General features: G+C 46.6%; 1 protein-coding gene across 1 annotated transcript; it reads right to left on the bottom strand.

Moving 5' to 3' along the window:
• Window positions 1-17,979: 17,979 nt before the first annotated feature.
• Window positions 17,980-18,606, bottom strand: LOC116209097 (pollen-specific leucine-rich repeat extensin-like protein 1). The gene has a single exon (XM_031542655.1). The coding sequence runs from the start codon at window positions 18,604-18,606 to the stop codon at window positions 17,980-17,982; it is 627 nt and encodes a 208-aa protein (XP_031398515.1).
• Window positions 18,607-19,565: the final 959 nt, after the last annotated feature.

Raw genomic sequence — 19,565 nt, 5'->3', positions numbered from 1 at the left:
TAAATTTCAAGACGGTCGGAAATTAGAGTTTATCGGACGGTCAACTAATGGTTATTCTGACGATTCGAAATCCGTAAACTAAAGCATTTGGAAAATTGCTAATTAACCTAAAATTCTACATACGGGATAATCGGGACGTTAAATTTGGCTAAATTAAATCACTTGACTTATTTAAATGAATTGTATGAACTAATTAACAATCTGTAATCGCGTCGATAGTTCAAGAACTGTTAGCCATGCCCTTTTCAAATTCACAATTTCAAAATCACCGAGATACGTGTAACGTAATCTTGATTTTCATGCACACACATATTTAGCGATTCAAGGGCATGACTACCGATTTTTGTCCTGCTGTAACCCTAGCGTAGATTTGTGCATAGAATTGGTCAAAACATGAGAAAACAAATTAATCACAAACTCGGCATAATCAAACATGGGCAAATAGTCAAGTAGAGGGTTAGGTTTCGGGTTTTAGGTGAAAATACTCTTAATCTGTAAAAGCCATATTGTTATGATACAAAATAATTTAAAAATAACCCACACATTCAGGACTTGACTACAAACATCATATCTGTCGGGTCCGTTAAAATAATGCCGAATGCTACATACTCTATCTATCATCCCTTTTGTTTGTTTTAAGGTAGGATTTGTGTGCCAAGATACCCCGGTTAATAATCAGTTAATTCACGTAAATTCGACGATAATAAGAAACCCCATTGTTTGTTTATTTGAGCTTGCTTGTTATATTTTTGCACTTGTTTGTTATGCGGATCGAGCCCGATCCTTTAAGACTCGATTCACACTGGGTCCAACGCCCATAACCGTCGATCACGGGGTCCAATGCCCCATATACCGAGAGCACATTTAATTTAATTTTTGGTCTTTTCCAAAACCATACGGTGAGCATGAGTGAAATAATGGCCGAATGCGAACCGACCAGGATTTAGTCATTGTAGCTTGTCTTTTATTTATTTGAGAGAACAATGTAAGGGTTTATGATGTATATTTATTCATGTAATAATTCCGGTCGGAGAGTGGACGGTTCAAGTGTCTCTTCGAATTTACGGTGTCAAAACGGGCGAGTCGAGTGCAACTCTAAATCATGCGGTAAATAAATAAAATGATAAGCCTAGCAAACTAGAGTACCGAAAGGGCGTGTGGGATATAGGCCCGCACGTAATAGAACCCCCGAATTCGGAATTTTCGATTCCGTACAAGACCATTGCCTTAGCATACTAGGTGTATCCATACCCCTAGACCCGGGCGACTCACCGGCCATCGACCTTCGGGTCGTAAACAGGTAGTGGCTACTCCTTCTCACGTGCGACCGTCGCGCGTCTCCGGGAAGGTGGACACTCCCAAGCCTCGTTGCATTTAGGTGGGCGCACGCGTGCCCCGACGAGACGAAATTCGGGTGCGCACAGCTTGGCGACTCCATTGGGGACACTTAGAAGGTTCGGGCTCGTTTCCGCTTGCTTTGTTTGCTTGTTTATTTATCGCTTTCAGCAATTTTTCACTTATCTACTTTACGCACTTTTATTTCCCGCACACGTATTGCATATCATACTAGCTTCTAGGTGCCTATGGGTCGCATCCCACGACCGATAATAGGAGCATAGGTTAGATAAGGGTTCGAAGTAGGGGTACGGCGCGCAGTTCAACTGCCACTTAGGCCTCGAAAAGAATCCCCCTCGGTTTCAAGGAATTGACACTCTTGAGTCGGGAGCCCCCATCCTTACGTAGCACGGTCCCTGTATCACTAAAACCATGCATTTTGCAGGAGCTCCATGCCATTCTCCAACCTGGCTTCGACGAAAAGTCCATCGAGTCGGCTTGCGTGCCACTTGAGTCTTTTCTGTTTCAAGAGCGATGTACCTTATAATTTGTACTAAACCGTGGGCATTTACTTTCTTCGCACACATGCATCATTTGTTTTACAAAATTAGGGTGTCATTCATATGGACGAATGCTAAGTCGATCTTCCTTTCGTCTTGGTAAGAGACGCCTCACTCGGCCTCTTGCTCGCACCTCGATAGAGCCCGCCAATCTACGAGGACCTCACCGACTCGCCGCAGGATGCATGCCACTTGTCTCCCAGGACACCCTTTCCTTCGAGCACAGCCACTATGATTGACCTCTCCAACACTAGGACCGATCACTGAGAGATTGCTGAGAGATGAGGAATTCGTCGGCCAACCACAACTTCAGAAGGAGCCCGCACGAGCGAATGCCGTCCTAGAGAGGTCTAGGAAGAGGGCTCGTAGAGACCCACACATGCGCTCTATAATAGATGTCTCCGCAAGGCACTCGCTTAGAACCGGTGCTTTCCAATGCCGCACTCGCTCAAACTTCGAGTGTGGTGGAAGATCGGCTTAGGGCTTTATTTTACAAAATTTACATTGTACTTTGAACTTTTTGAGTAAATGTGAATGACGACATTAGTTTTGGAAAAGTCACGCATCGCATGCATCCAACTCATTTACTGTTTTGCATAACAACTAACATCTCACCATACAAGTGAGTGAAGACCTCCTTCGCAGGTAGACTAACCGCGACCTTCACCATCCTTCCACGGCAAGGCGAGCCGTGGCCCGAGGACCGATGCACCTTCCTTGGCAAAGCTAGCTTCTCTCTAACCCCACGCAACCAAGCGTCATCGCGTGATCGCACACGTCTCTTCGCGCAACTAAGCACATCCGCCAGCACAACCAGGTGCGTCCTTTCGCGTCGTGCGAGCATGCCTCCACCTTACCCATGCACACACTCCCGGCACGCTCGCACGACGCCTACCAGGCTAGTTCGATCCCCTACGCCCTTGCGTGAAAATTGCGAACATAGTTTGCTCTTTCATCTTTACCCTTTTCCCATTGCAGGAAATAACTGACAAGAAGGCAACCTGAATCCCAAACGACCACAATCGAGACAGGAAACACTTCTCTGCTACCTCCCTGGACTCCAAACACTGAAGACCGACCCTCCCTCCACGAAAGATCACAGGCGATAGCTTCAACGATCATAGCATGTCCCAGCCCACCCACCACGGGGCTTCCAGCACGATCACACTGCCAATCGAAGAATGGGCCCAACCCACCCTCCGCTATGGCCACCGAGCTTCTACCGGGGGCAACACACACTCTCCTTCAAATGCTCTTTACATTTATTCGCATTTCCAAACAAGCTCTCAGCATAAATGAACCATTCCAGGGGCACTTGAACAGTCTCGAAGACGCCCTATTGGTTCTGTCGGACCTGTCCGACTCGCATGTCCCAATGGGACTCAGCTCCTCGAGCTTTCCCTAGGACAGCTGCGCAGACCAACCCGCAATCGGGGAAAGTACAACTATGCGGTTCCCAGTCACAGTCTAACCGCTCCAGCGTGGCGATGACCAGACTCCCGAAATTGAGTGTCCCGCACGCGCGGCACCCCATGGGTCGCACGCTGGATGAGGGAATTTCCCATGGGTCCACCTTACATTTCTTACCACATATTTCACCATATAATCACCTAATACATCATCTTCTTTGTCATCCTTCATAGGGGCACGCCGGCTACAAGCAAAGAGCGATACACGGGTTCACACCTCCACGAAAACTTCTATCGGGTCTCTCTCCTTATACTTCGACAGGAAAGAGGCTTGATGCGGAAGTACCCCCCTTTTGACGAAGCCGAAGACAAAAATGACTAAGTGAGCCACATGCTGTCAACCCAATTATCTCAGTCGATAGCAAGCATGGCCCCCGAAGCAAAGCACGTACGCCGACTTCAAGAGCACCTATCCTCCTAGGGGCACCCTTCACGGGAGCGACAAGACACGGTCAGGAATGGCGTCCGATGCAAACCACGAAGGCCGAGGCATCCGCGTTCAACACTCATGCCGGGGCAACCTCGGTCACCTGCACCCCATGGCAAATCTTATTCTTCTTCTTAGACGATAGGGGAAATCATTTGTAAAGTTTGCAAGGACGAGCAACACGAAGTTCGGCTTCCGAATATCCAGGAGCCAAACCTCCATGAAAGGCTGGCCCTCATGAAATAGGACGAGGCACACCAAAACGACCACGCAATGCAAAGTGAAGAAGTTTCCAACAAATACATGGGGCACAAAACAAACCCCAACTGCAAGAAAAAAACAGAGCGAAAAGAAGCGGCAAAAACCCGCCAATGAAGAGAGAGAGAAGACGCTGGAAAAACCCGCCAATGAACAAAACAAAGCATCGCTGAGATATAAAACTTCGGCACCGCCAATTCGAAGAAGAAATCAACAAACTCCGACAAAAAGGGGAGCAGCAGACGCAATTCCTCGACGGAGACAGAACACAACGCACTCGGAGGTCGAATCCTTCGAACCTTTCGCCCTTGCAAACTCGAGAGACAAAATAATCAAGCCCGCTAGATCGAAAACCCCTCGGGACGACCTAGGCAAAAGCTAGGGCAAGGAGAGGCGCGACTGAAAATCCCGAGGCGGGCAGTCGTGGCAAAAGGAGAGCTAATCCCCTTTAGGTTGAGAGGTACGGCCCCGAGGTGGGTAACTGTAGCAAAGGGAGAGTAAAATGAGAGATAAACAAAACAGTCACCCTAGGCTCTCGCACACTGCGCAGACCAAGGATCCCCAAGGGAAATGGCCAGGTTATCTGCTCCAACAAGATCCCCGATCGGCTCTCCTGCATGACTCAACTGTCCAAGGCGGATTCTTCCTCAAGCACAGCGGGCGACCAAGCACGCAATCCAAGCAGTTCAAGACAGCTAACACCAACCGGAGGATGGAAGAGAAAATGGGGGTACATCTCACTGAAGGCGTAAATCCGTGTATCCTTTTAGCTTGGGGCAACGTGCTCCCCATGCTTTCTCTTTTCTCTCGGCTCATAAATGACTCTAAATGGGTCATAGCCACCCTATAATTGGCTACCAGAAAGCCAAAATCCTAGACACTCGTATCTGGGAGTCAAGTCATAACACTTTGGAAATGAATAGACTGGGGTCTAACCAAATTTGCACAGAAATCCCCACGCGGGTCACAAGCGCAGCCGCCTTACGGTACCTTGACGAGAAGGGTCCTAAGCCGACGGGCGCGTCGAATAATAGACAGAGCCGCTAGGGCATCATTGAGAATGTCTCGATATGCTCGTGCATGGCCAACAGGAGCCTTGGAGGCCTCGCATTGAGGCATTCGAAAATGGGATCTCATTCGTATTGCCAAAGCAAAAACTCTCTACGGGTCGCCCAGATGACTCGAAACTGAAGAACATGCGTCGCAAACACATCCTTTTACCTGTGCTTACAAATCGCTAGTAATTCCATGACTTACTAATGATGTCAGGATCACAGGTACAACAAACACGGGAATTACGACGGACTCTGATTCCCCATCCCTCGGGGTACGTGGGCACTTCGTCCAGAACTCAAGTCCTTCATCGCAAGACCAGGGCATCCCCAGCAAACTACCACCGCCCATGCGACAGAGCCGACATCCGGCAAAACAACGAGCAACCGCCCCAGCAGCGAAGCCGGCTTCCGGCAGATCAAATACACTGCCGTCCCAGGGGCAAAGCACCGACGAAGCAACTTCATCGCGGTAGCAACGTCAATCGACAGCAGATCAACACCTTTGGGACAGCATCAGCCCTGTACACTCAACGCGCACCACTGTCTACATGACTAACGAAGAGTTATGCTCTTCTCTACAACACTGCCTCTCTACGATAACATTCACAAGCTACTAGGGCATCCTCGGTGAACACAGCGACCGGATCATTCTCGCCAAGGACAAATTGCAATTTCAGTGGTCTCACGCGACTGACATCCACTGTTAGCTATTGTTCTCTCCTACGTGCAGATGCACATGGAACCCCAAGGGGCATCTCCTCCTTAACGGACTCACGATTGCCTCACGCGGCCGGTCACAATCTCAAATCGAGTAGAGGGTCCTCGGGGGTCACCTGATGTCATTCCCCTGCGACTTTCCCACCACGTAACAGTCGGCATCTCACGTCACCCACACGTGACTCCAGTTCAACGTCAAGCGCTATCGTCTAACATGGACTCTGCCTCCATATTCGCTATCCCCTTCTTACCAAATTTGCATTTACTTCTTTATTACTTTTCGGACTCCGCGTCCATCTTTACTTCTTTTTTGGACTTCGTGTCCAGGACTCCGCATCCATCTTTACTGCTTTTCGGACTCCGCGTCCACCTTTACTGCTTTTCGGACTCCGCGTCCACCTTTACTGCTTTTCAGACTCCACGTCCACCTTTACATACAATTTATGGCCCATGAAATAAGTTTTTATTAACTAAGAATCGAAAACATTGAGTCGTAAAATCAAATTCAAGATTAATGAAACTCAGATAAATCGTAACGTTTCTTATTTTTAAAAGATTGCTTACATTGTTCTGAGATTTTTTTTTTATTTTAATTGAAATTTGTCGACCTACCTTCAAGATGCTAATTAAGTCAAAGGCTGGTATATCTATATATATATATATATGTATAAAATATGTTCACAATGCATTGGGAGCTTCTCCATCCACAGCGCTTCGAGGAAGCGAATTGTGGAAGCATTTTTTTTTTTTTACTTCATACGTGCACCTCAACATGCACTGCGGGAAAATTAGCCTCGGGTGATGGTTTCCAGGCTTGGATTGGACGACATATAGAAAGGTTTTATCGTGTGGAGTCATCTCTCTTCATCCGAATGAACATTTTCCTGCGAAAAGACTTAAAAGAGTCTTATTAATTGATGTTTGCACATCAGGAGATAGGTAGAAACCAGAAAATAAGAAGTCTCAGTGTCTCGTCTCTCTGTCCATCTCTTGCACCACTCATCCTCAGCCTACTGGAGAAGACTAGGGACAATAGTCTATGATCTCGAAAACATCTATGGGTGCTTAAGGAATCAATTTCGTTAGTGCAAGCCATAGTCGATCATTGACTTCATTGTATCCTACAGGTGTTATTCGCGTAGATTCGGTTTGTTCACTATGATTGGGGCGAATAAAGTGGTAAGAAAAGCGATCGCATACGTAATGGTCCTCTCTTATTTACTCATTTTCTTTAGCCTTGGAGATCCCGCCCCATGAGTAAGTGAACTTGAAAATAGTCAAGCATCTTTGATTATTGTTTGACAGTTTTACAATCTTGCAAGTGCACAGGTCGTAACAAGTAATACAATAGCGAGTAGAATATTATTTCCAGAGAATTTGACCTAGAATTATACTAGCGTTTGGAATTATCAAAACCTAATTGGAGTCAAGCAAATTAAAATCGATTTTTAAAATATAAGGCAAATTAAAAACAGCCGAAAAATCAATTGGTAAGATGACCTATATTATAATTTTCCCCACGCTTCACTAATTCGATCTACTCCTTCTTTCCCTAAAAACATATAAAAACCACTTAAGATTTTAAAATCTTACCAAAATGTAAATGAATGTATATTAATCTATAAACCTACTAAAACTAACATAAACTCGAGAATCTAATTCTAATTATACCCATTAAAAGTGCCAAATAACTCTATTTTTACAGAGTTATCACATTCCCAAACCTAAGATTTGCTACTCCTCGAGCAAAATAAAACAAAAGAAAACAATCAAACATCCCCTAACTGTCCTAGAATCAACTAGGCATGGAAAGACCTCTTTAATTTTCTCAACAGTGACTGCATTTACCCTAATAGTTTAATTCATACATTCACTTAATCCACAATCAAGAGAAATCATATCAAGCACCCTCCTCCAAAACAAAACATTTTATGTCATGAAAAGCATCTCATGTCATGACACGAAACAGATATCAACAAATCAAAAGTTTAAGCAAAACATGTTTCATAATGATTCATAGAAATATGCCTATCATCTCCTATCAACTACCTCTAAGGTTTTGAAATTTTCGGGACAAAAGAACAAAAGCCCTTTTTCTTTTCTCATCGATGGCAACCCATGTAACGAACTTTTGATCAATGGCTTCCGGTCCAGTTGGCCCATGACATTAGATGATGAAGCACCCATCGAATCAAGTACTCGAGTTAACCGGTCAAATTTTCGAAATTTTTTTCATTTTTTATTCTTTTTCTTTCATTTTTTAAATCCTAATGGAGACCCATGTAGCAAGCTTTTAATCAATGACTCCCGAACCAGTTGGTTCAAGGCATTGGGTAATAAGGTACCCCGCATATCTAATTGCTCGAGTCATCTATCAAGTTCTTTTTTTTTTGCTTTCTTTTAATTACCTCATGTTTGCTTAAAGTGGAACCTTTTGACGCGAATACTAACATCTCAATGAAGGCACCCAGTTACTCAACCCACCCAAGTTCTTATTTCGAGGCCATTTTACCATTTTTTTAGCACACAATATAAACGAAACATAACAAAGAACAGAAATAAACAACTTTTATTTAGTGTCCCTAGATGGAAATCCCCTTAAAGTTCATTTCAAGAAAGAATCCAGAACAAACCCTGCTGCACATTACTACACATGCTTTATGAAAAATAGAAACTTGTTTCAACCGAAAATATACCAAAGCATGAGACCATAAATTTTGAAAATGGGTATTTACCTAAAATGGCCCATGGTTTGTCCGTTTCGTCAAATCTATCATATACTTTTTTTTGTCAAATCTATCCCATGGTTTACTTTTTGCATCAAATCTATCCCGGTGTTATCTTTTCCGTCGACATCTAACGGCCGTGCTGACGTGGCACGCGGAGAGATAGTTGGCCACACTTGCCACGTAGGCATAACATACCTAGACACAAATCTAAATCTAAAACGTGAAAACCTAGTGAAAAATTAAACCTAAAAACAAATCTAAAAATAAATGGCAGCTATCATCAAATTCAACAATATCACAAATTCCACAGCAAGTCAAGCAATTTATATAAAGGCGAAGCACCCCAAACCTATTTCTAACATTGTCCTTGATATTAAGAACCTATATGTATAGATGTGAACACCCGAATTTTATCTCGTCGGGGCACGTGTGCGCGCGCCTAAATGCAACGCGGTTTGGGAGTGTCCACCTTATCGGGGACGCGCGACGGACGCACGTGAGAAGGAGTCGCCACTTGCCATTTTACGATCCGAAGGTCAATGGCCGGCAAGTTACCCGGGTCTAGGGGTACGGGGTACACCTAATTGCTAAGGCATATGGTTTGCGAAACCCGAGGTTCCGAATTCGGGGGTTCTGTTAAATGTGAGCCTATATCTCACACGCCCTATCGGTACTCTACCTTGTCTAGGCTTGCCATTTTAATTTAATTACCGTTTAATTAAATTCCGCTCATCTTGCGCGTTTTGACACCGTAAATTCAAAGAAACACTCCGACCGTCCATTCTCCGACCAGGATTCTTACATGAATAAATATACAACATAAATCCTTACATTGATCTCTGAAATAAATAAAATACAAATTACAACAACTGAATCCCGGTCGATTCGCGTTCGGTTATTATTCCACTCGTGCTCACCGTGTGGTTTGAAAAGACTGGAATTGAAATTAAGATACCCGCTCAGTGTTAGGGGGTTGGACCCCGTGATCTACGATTGGGGCGTTGAACCCCCCTATGGATCGTATCCTAAAGGATCGGGCTCGATCCGCATAACAAACAAGTGCAAGAATGTAACAAAACGGGCATAAATAAGCAAACAATGGGGTTTTGTTATTGCCGAATTTATGTGAATTAACCGATTATTAACTAGGGTATCTTTGCATGAAAATCCTACCTAAAACAGACAAAGTGGGTACAAGGTGTGAATCGATCAAAGATTGCCTCGGGAAGGTATTTCGCATTTGGCATTATTTTCCGAGGACTTGACGTACGTGATGTCTGTTGTCAAGTCTTGTGTTTGTGGGTTGTTTTTAGGATTGTTCTACGTTGTGACACTACAGTTGTTACAAGTTATTACCGAACATTGATTCCGCCCGTAAATCCTAGAACCTAGTGCCTATCCCGATATTGCCCATTTTTGTCGTAGCCAAGTACACAATTAGTCCAGTATTTGTATTTTGAGCCAATCCACCCGAACTAACTACCCGAGACTATGCTAAAATAACAAAAACTCATCGGTCGGATAGAGCGGGCTATGCAGACGAACCTGCGCCTGGACAGGTAACTCATCCCTATCATGATACCGTAGTGTTTTTATTATTCTAACCCTAGGAGTGTCACTAAGTTGCAAATAGACGATTTTGCCCTTGAGGTGAAAATTATTTTCGAAAAAGAGAGATTACGTGGTGCGAGCCACCTCGGCCTGTGACCGGCGCTAACCGATCCCCTAAACCCTCTAGGGTTGTCAAGAACCCTAAAAGGCCAAAGGACCAGTTAATCTATCCGGAAGTGATCTAAGAAGAACTTCCATGCCTCGACCTGAGTTTCCTGAAATCAGGTGAGGCCTCGAGTCAAGACGCGCAAGTCCTTCCTAGACATCCATGTCACATCGAGCCACATGTCTCGGGTTTTATAAAATTTGCAAGTTTCGAGAAGGGCACCAACGCTTGTTTGCAACCTATCGACGCGTGTTACCGGTTTATTACTAATTCGTGCAAAATTAGTAGAGCCAAGCGAGTTAATTAATCGCATGAACGTCCCAATTACTCCGTTAGTGGAATTATTGATTAAATTAATTAACGTTTTGCCAAATGCTCTAAATATTCGGGTTTCAAACCGTCGAGCCGATCATTGATGGACCGTCCGATGCGAATCCTAATTCCCGATCACCTTGGGATTCAAAAATTAATTTTAGGTCGAGTTTGCATGATTAAACTAATTCATGTGAGGTTTCGATTAAAACGAAAATGAAGCATTTAAACACAGATCAAGAGCATATTACCACATTAAGCACGACGAACATACAAATTTACATAACCGGTGCCGCCATGATCATGATAAACACAAACAAACATACACACAAATATAATATCAACGGAATCGATAAAAAGGCACCAATTCATGGAAGCGGGAAAATATAAATGAACGCACATTGTCATGTTGTACACATCTAATAAAAATATTTAAACGAAGCATACGTTGTCGGTCGGGGATCTGAGTAGGGAAGGGTTGGGTATTTTCAGAAAATGCCCAGGGACTGATTTGAATGATTTTAAAAGAGTAGGGACTTATTTGAAAATTCGGATAAAGTTTCGCGGACTAATTTGAAAATTCTGGAAAAATTAGGGACTGTCTGAAAATTACTGAAATGTCCCGGGACTTGTTTGAGATGGATTCGAAAATTCGAGCTGATCTGAAAAGTGAAAAATTACCCCCATTGACCAAACTGAAACAACTTAAAAGTTTTCGGGACTGGTTTAAAATCCTAAAAAGTTCAGGGACTGATTGGAACGTGCTGAAATGGCCGGGACTCGACTGAAACGGATTTTAAAAATTGGGGCAGATCTGAAAAGGGTAGAAAATAGTCCCGGGACTAAAATGAAACAACTTGAAAAAGTTCCTTGGGATACTTGAAAAATTCTGAAAAATTCAAGGACTGAACGGGAAATGGTATAAATGACTGGGATTTGACTAAAAGAATTTTAAAATTTTGGGGCAGATCTGAAAAAAAATAAAATGCATCCTCAGGACTGAAATGAGACAAACAGAAAGTTTGTAAAATCGAGTTCGGGATAAAATCCGATCACCCACGCAACCCAATAACGCTCATTTCTTATCATATCCATTCAAGCAAACATTAATATTCAGAAACGGAGCCCTAAACATGCCACTAACTCGAGAATTTACCTAGTTCGAGAAGTTGAGGGGTGATTCTGTAAATAAAAAAAAATAAAAATTTCGCCGGGAAGTTGGGCTGCTGAGGGAGGATTGGGCCGGACTGGGCCTAACGAGCCTGCTGGACCGAACTGGGCTGAGATTCGGTGGGGGTGGACTAGGCCGAGTGGGCCGACGCGAACTGGATGCGACTGGGCTGGGCCGACGCCAACTGGACGCGACTGGGCTGGGCCGAACGCTAACGGGCTGCTGCTGCTGGACCGGGCCGGGCCGTTGCTGGACTAGGTCGCCGCTGCCGGACTGGGCCGCAGGCTGGGCTGCTCGCGGTGCGCGTCTGTTCAACCCGAAATTACGGAATCCCGATTAGGAAAGAAATGGCGAAAATAGAGAGAAAGAGAGGGATGGTCCGGGATATTGCTGCGAGGAAACGAGCTCCAAGAATCGATTGCGGGCTGGAAGAGAAGAGAAGAGTCGGGGGCGAGTTCCAGATTGAGCTGAGGGAGCCAAGAGGACCCGAGAAAAATCGAGCTGCGGGTCGGGTCTATGGAGGCAAACCGCGGGTGAGAAATGGCCGTCCGAGCTGAGGGTCTCGGTCCGAGTTCAAGTTCTGGGTTTCCGAGGGCGTGTGAGCTGGGAATTTTTTTCTTTGAGTTTTTCCGTTCAAGACTCGAGCTGAGGATTTCTTTTTTCCTTTGAGAGCATCCCCCAGCTCCGGGATTTTTTTGCCTTTTTTGTCCCTCCTCCTTCCAAGTCCCGAGCCGTGGGTTTTGTTCCGAAAAATCGAGAGAGAGAGAAAGAGAGAGTTGCGTGTACGATTCCGTTGACGTGTGCAAAGGAAGACGTTGGCGTGTGGCAGGCTCGGGTGCAGCGATCACGGGTCGGGAAGCGTCCCTGCAACGAAGAAGAAGAAGAAGAAAAGAAAAAGAAAAAGAAAAGAAGAAAAGAGGATGAAGAAGAACAGGAAAAAGAAAGGACGAAGGAGAAGCAGCGGTCAGAAGTCAGTGACTTCTGACCGTTTCTGACTCCTTTTTTTTTTTCAACGCGCGTACAAATTGAAAATTCCGTCTTCTTGATCAGACGTCGGAAAAATAATTCGAGATCGTCATCGCACTCAGAAAAATTCGTTAATCAATATTATGCGATAAAATTATTCTCAATCTCGAATTTTGTCCTGGATTTTGAAAATTGACGTCAATGAATGCGGAATTCGAAAACGACCCGACTAGTATTATTTTTGAAAAAAATCATAAAATTGGTGTAAAATTAGGAAAATTTTTTATTTTCAAAAAGTCGTGAATACTCGAGTAATTAATAGGAAATACTTCTCTCACAGGTGGCAAAATGACGATTTTGCCCCTCTGGAGCCGGTGGACCAAAATTGGGTGCTGACAACTTGCCCCTCTTTGGTTGCATGCTCGAATAGAGGATGCAGCTAAAGACTATGAGAAGCACCATGTTGGGTCCCGGCGACGGTCTTGATTCCCTTCTAGTAGCCACTTGTTCTCTTGTTTCGGATGTGTGGGAGAGAATTGTGCAAGTGCATGAACCCTGCAAAATAGTAATGATGGGACTCGACCCTATATAAGAATAAAGATGGGACTCGGCCCTACAACATATTGAAGATGGGACTCGGCCCAGCATAATAGTGATGGTGAGACTTGGCCCTGCAGAAAAGTAGAGATGGGACTAGGCCTTGCATAAAAGCGAAGACGGGACTCGGCCCTGCGGAAAAGTAAAGATGGGACTTGGCCCTGCAGAATAGTGATGATGGGACTCAGCCCTACGTAAGAATAAAGATGGGACTCGGCCCTGCAAGATATTGAAGATGGGACTCGACCCTGTAGAATGGTGATAGTGGGACTTGGCCCTGCATAAAAGTAAAGATGGGACTCGGCCCTACAGTAAAGATAGAACTCGGCCCTGCATAAGAGTGAAGACGGGACTCGGCCTTGTAGAAAAGTAAAGATGGGACTTGGCCCTGCAGAATAGTGGTGATGGGACTTGGCCCTGCATAAAAGTAAAGGTGGGACTCGGCCCTGCAGAAAAGTAAAGATGGGACTCGGCCCTGCATAAAAGTGAAGAGGGGACTCGACCCTGCAGAAAAGTAAAAATGGGACTCGGCCCTGCAAAATAGTGGTGATAGGACTCGACCCTGCAGAAAAGTAAAGACGGGACTCGGCCCTGCATAAAGTAAAGATGGGATTCGGCCTTGCAAAATGGTGATGATGTTGTGGGTTGGACTGGCTGTTAGGATCACGATTCATTTTGTGATGAGGAACTCGAGCTTTGAGAGTGAGCGCCTACGTATCCCGTGAGACCGGGAATCAGATCTGCCATAGTTCTTGCCGCTTGGTATCTGTGATCCTGACATCATTAGCAAGTCATAGTGAGTTACTAAAGATGTATGGGCGTATCAATGCTATGAAGATAACGTCATTGTGACGCACGATGCTTCAGTTTTGGGTCCCCTGGGTGACCCGTGAAGAATTTTGCTTTGACAAATACGACTGGATCTCGCTTTTGAAGGCCTCGATGCGAGGCCTTCAGGGGTTTTTGCCAGCCATGCATGGGTATATTAAGACGTCTTCAATGATGTCCTAGCGACTCTACCGACTGTTCGACGCGCTCATCGATTTAGGACCCTTCTCGTCAGAGTAGCGCAGGGCGGCTGCGTTTGTGACCCGCATGGGGAGTTCTGTGCAAATTTGATCAGACCTCAGTCTAGTCATCCTAAAGTGTTATGACTAGACTCCCGGAAAGGAATGTTTGGGACTTTGGCTCTGTGGTAGCCGATTACAGGGTGGCTATGACCCCTTTAGTTGCTTATGGACAGAGAGAAAAGAGAAAGCATGGAGAGCACGTTGTCCCACGCTAAAATGATACACGGGTTCACGCCTGCAGCGAGATGTACCTCCCATTTTTGTCTTTTCGCGGTGTGGGCTGCGCCAAACTGCTCGAATGGTGTACTCGGTTACCCACTATGCCTGGGGAAGAATCCGTCTTGGAAAGTTGAGTTGTGTTGAAGAGCCAATCGGGGATCGCGTTGGAGTAGATAACCTGGCATTTCCCTTGGGGATCCCTGGTCCGCACAGCGTACGAGAGCCTAGGGTGACTGTTTTGTTTATCTCTCGTTTTACTCTCCTTTTGCTACGGTCACCCACCTCGGGGCCGGACCTCTCAACCTAAAGGGGATGAGCTCTCCTTTTGCCACGGCCGCCCACAAGGGGTTTCCGGTCGTGCCTCTCTTTTGCCCTAGCTTTTGCCTAAGCCACCCCTAAGAGGGGTTTTCGACCTAGCGGGCTCGATTCTTTCGTCTCTCGAGCTTGCAAAGGCATATGATTCGAAGGACTCGACCTCCGAGTGCATTGCGTCTTGTCTCCGTCGAGGAGTTGTGTCTGCCGCTCCCTTTTTTTGTCGGGGTTTGTTGATTTCTTCTTCGAATTGGCGGTGCCGGAGTTTTATATCTCGGCGGTGCCTTATTTTGTTCATTGGCGGGTTTTTCCCACGTCTTTTCTCTCTCTCTTCATTGGCGGGTTTTTCCCGCTTCTTTTTGCTCTGTTTTTTTTTTCGCAGTTGGGGTTTGTTTTGTGCCCCGTGTATTTGTTGAAAACTCCTCGACTTTGCATTGCGTGGTCACTTTGGTGTGCTTCACCACGTGGAGACTTGTTGCATGTTATTGACCCAATCCCATTTTGGGAGGGCCGGCTTTTTTGGAAGCTTGACTCTTATGCACTCAGATGCCGAACTTCGTGTCATTTGCCCTTGCAAGCATTACAAGTGAACTTCCCCTATTGTCTAAAAAAAGAAAATGCAGGATTGCTCCGTGAATAAACAATTGATGTTACCCCTGTACGAATGTTAGACGGGGATGCCCCGGTCTTCATTTGTTAAGCTGGCCCGTGGCAGGCTCCTGGTGCAATGTCCCCGATCGTTTTTTGTTGTTCTTTATAGTGCGTGCCTCTTGGAGGGTGCACGCTGTTGAAGTTGTCAAATGTTCAAGGAAGACGGTCGCATCAATACTGAGAGATTCGCTCGATTGTCCTCGTCTTCGGTTTCGTAGGGGGGTACCTCATGGTCGAACCCTTTCCCTATCAAAGTAAAAAGGTGAAGGGCCCGATAGAGTTCTCGAGGAGCTGTGAACCCGCGCATCGCTCTTTGCCTGTGACCTACGTGTCCCTGTGAAATACGACAAAGAAAGTGATGTATCAGGCGATTATGCGGTGGAATGTGTGGTAAGAAATGTGGAGCGAACCCATGGGAAATCCCTTCGGCCATCGCGTGGCCCATGGGTGCCAATCGTGGGGGTCATTCGTTCCCGGGAAACTAGTTATCACCACACTGGAGTGGTTAGAAGGTGGCCGGGGGCTGCATGAATGTACTTTCCTCCGGCACTGGTAGGTAAACGCAGCTGTCTTAGAGATCGAGGAGCCGGGTCCCATAGGGACATGCGAATCGAACAGGTTCGAAAGAACCAATAAGGCATCCTGAGAACTGTCCTAATGCCCCTTTCTAGCCAGGAGTCCGTCTAGGAATGCATTCAGATAAACGTAAAGAGCGAGTTTAGGGAGGAATGTGTGTTTGCAAGGCGCATGGTTCCCCTTCTGTTGGTTAGTATCGACTGCGGTGAGTGGGTTGGCATCTCAAAAGCGCCGCTCGGAGTAACGCAATTCATTGTATCGGTTGGTTGCGTTTGAGTGGAACCTAGCAATGAAAATAATTCTTTTTAGCAGGCGAAAGTGCGTGAAATAAGTGAGGAGAAAGAATGTACAAATGCGACGATTTCAAAAACATGCGAAGGTATTTCATTAAAATCGGCATTTGCGGTCCAAAAAAAATTCATCTTCCGCCGTGCGGCTTATAGTTTTGCCTGCATGCAGGGAACGTTTTACATAGGTAGTCTCACGGGGAAATCAACTTTTCCTCTTCGACCTTGTCCTTGCCCCTAGGGCAAATACCGATCAGATTGATAGCCGCGTCAGAGCTTAATCAATGGTCAGGGAGGGGTTGGCCTGGACATTTGATGGCTTGACTTCATTGAAAGAGAGTTGGTTCTTCTCAATCATCTCCTGCAATTTGCCCCGGAGGGTGTAACAATCGTCCGTAGTGTGTCCCGAAGCACCCATGTGGTATTCACAACGGAGATTCTGATCTTGATTCGCAGGATTGAATTGAGGATGAGGGGCCACGGGTCTAATTTCGTTAGCTGCCAGAAGTTGGCGATAGACTTGTGACTGGAGAACCGGCAAAGGTGAGTATTGCAGACGCGGCCTAGCTTGCCCTCCTTGTCGAGGTTGCAGAGTTGGGGCTCGTTGAGCCGATGGTGGAACTCCTAAAGTTAGGGGCCTATTTGGAGATGCCCAGTGAGGGGTAGGCGCGTAATTATGATCGTATGGTTGCGGGGCCCGTGGCGGAGGATAAGCCGGTGGCGTCGAGTAGTTAATCGGCAGGGCCGGGTATTGCTGTTGGTACTGCATGGGGGTTTGGCGTCCAAGGCTGACGGCATTAACGGACGCGTCTCTGCCCTTTTTGTTACTCGTTGGTGATGGCGCAGCAGTGGCATTCTTTGATGACTGCCCTTCCTTTCCGGTCGGTCCTTCTATCTTCCCAAGCTTGATGCCCATGTCAAGCTTCTTCCCAGCGTCGATCAGACTGGAGAATGAGGAAGTATGGGCCAATAGGTGCAAGTAGTAGGCCCCTGTGAGAGTGGAGTGAAATAACTGGATTTGCTGCGCTTCACTGATCGAGGAACATGCTTCGCCTCTCTAGCCCGCCACTTCACTGCGTAGGCCTCGAAGCCCTGGTCCTCGGCCATCTCCATTGTACTGAGCTCCAATAGAGTCGAAGGTGTCTCTGCACAGTACTTGTACTGGTCGATGAATTTTCTCGAAAGGTCTGCCCATGTGGGGATATCCGCGGCTTTTAGCGACATGTACCAGTCAAGAGCCGCGCCCGCTAAACTATCCTGGAACGTGTGGATGACGAACTCTTCGTAGTCCCAGTACTGCAGCATCTTTCCCCTGTAGTGACGGAGATGGTGACAAGGGTCGGTCGTGCCGTGATACCTTTGGAATTCAGGTACCTTAATCTTTGAGGGTAACCGCATACCCGGGAAAAGACTCCAATCGCCGTCGCCGGCATCGAGGCGGAAACTGCCTGATTGTAGGGCTCTAATGTTCTCTTCCATCTTCTTTAATCTCTGCTCCTACTCGGCCTCCGTCTCCAGGAGACAGTTTGTTGGTGGAGCTGCGAATGCCGCCTAAGTTGGTGTGTCTGGTTCAGAGACTGGGATATTTATGGGAGGTGGTGCTGGGCAGGAGAAGCTGATATGGGGTTGTGGAGCTTGGAATGTGAGAGGCTCGGATGTATAAACAGGAGCGTGGGGATTTGGTACTGGGAAGACCATCGGAGGAGGAGCTGCGTAAACAGGAGCTGAAACCGATATAGACATTGGCAGCGGTACAAGCGTGGTCAGGTCCGACGGAAGAAGAGGAATGGCCGCCGAGAGAGTTACTGATGGCGGAGGGACATTGGCCGGGTGGCTCGCAGGAACGTGCATTGCGGGCGCTTCAATACCTTCCGGAGCATGGGTCGGCGGGACCCAGGGGTTCGGGTCGATCGTTGGCCCGTACCCCAGAGGCGGAGTAGAGTTCAAGGAAGCGCGGTTTAGGCCCTTGAGCAAAGCCATGAGCTCGGCCATGTCAGCAGCCATGTGGTTGATCGTACCCCTCAATATGGTGATGTCACCTTCCAATGTGACGATGCGGGCACCATCAGTGGAGGTGGACGGTGCTCGGGCTTCCGGCGATGGGACTGGTAGCGGAACTTCTCCCGAGTGTGCTGGGGGCGCGCCCACATGGGTTGGTGGTGGCGGTGCATGAGTCATGGGCGGTTGAGAATAGACCGACGTCGGTGGAGTGCTTTCCTCGAAACTAGCGGGTTGGTTGTTTTGCGCCATCCTCAATTGCCGACGAGTAGGATAACGGTGTGGCGCAAGTTATGGTTACCTGCATCCCACAAGTTTGTAAGTTGCAACGCGAGCGAGTTTTGCTAATTATATAAATGTACAGAACAATAAATAGATAGATGCGGTGTATGAAATCCATGAATTTTGAAAGCTAATGCCGTCATTCGCATTGATCCACGTGGTTTGAAAATACAATGTAATTTTGAAAAATAAGCCCTAAATCGATCTTCCACCGCGCTCGGGGCGCGAGCGACGACCTCCGTGGAAAGCACCGGTTCTAGGCGAGGGCTTGGTGAAGATGTCTATCCTAAGGTGCATGTGAAGGCTTCCACAAGCCCTCTTCCTAGACCTCTCCAGGGGGTGTTCGCTCAAGCGAGCTCCTGATCGTGTCTCTGTAGCTTGGTGCGGGTCCGGGAGAGCTCCATCTAGAAGTCACGGTTAGTCGGTGAGTTCCTCATCTTTCTCAGCAACTTAACGGCGAAGGTGATCGATTCTGCTATTGGTGAAAATACCATGATGGTTGTGCCTGGAGTGAGGGATGTCCTGGAAAATGTGTCGATCTTGGTTTGCGGAGACTCGGTGGGATCCTCGTGTGCTGACAAACTTTGTCGAGACGCGAATTAAGAGACCGAGTGTGGCATCCTTTACCAAGATGAAAGGAAGATCGACTTAAGACTCATCAATGCGAATGACATCCTAATTTTAAAAATTTACATGATACATGTTTGCGAAAATGTAAATGCTCACGACTTCATTCATGTTACAAGGTATATGTACATCGCTCTTGAAACAGAAAAAGATTCAAATTGGCACGCAGGCCGCCTCGATGGACTGTTGTCGGAGTCGAGTTGGAGGATGGCATGGAGGCATAGCACAAT

The sequence above is a fragment of the Punica granatum genome, chromosome 5 (assembly GCF_007655135.1).
Source record: "Punica granatum isolate Tunisia-2019 chromosome 5, ASM765513v2, whole genome shotgun sequence".
In the NCBI taxonomy this organism is placed as follows: domain Eukaryota; kingdom Viridiplantae; phylum Streptophyta; class Magnoliopsida; order Myrtales; family Lythraceae; genus Punica; species Punica granatum.
Note: the sequence above shows the minus strand (reverse complement) of the source record. Positions and strands in the feature narration are given on the sequence as shown.

What these genes read in the sequence shown, in the direction of transcription:
- LOC116209097 (XM_031542655.1), bottom strand. Translation starts at nt 18,606, where the DNA reads ATGACTCATGCACCGCCACCACCAACCCATGTGGGCGCGCCCCCAGCA.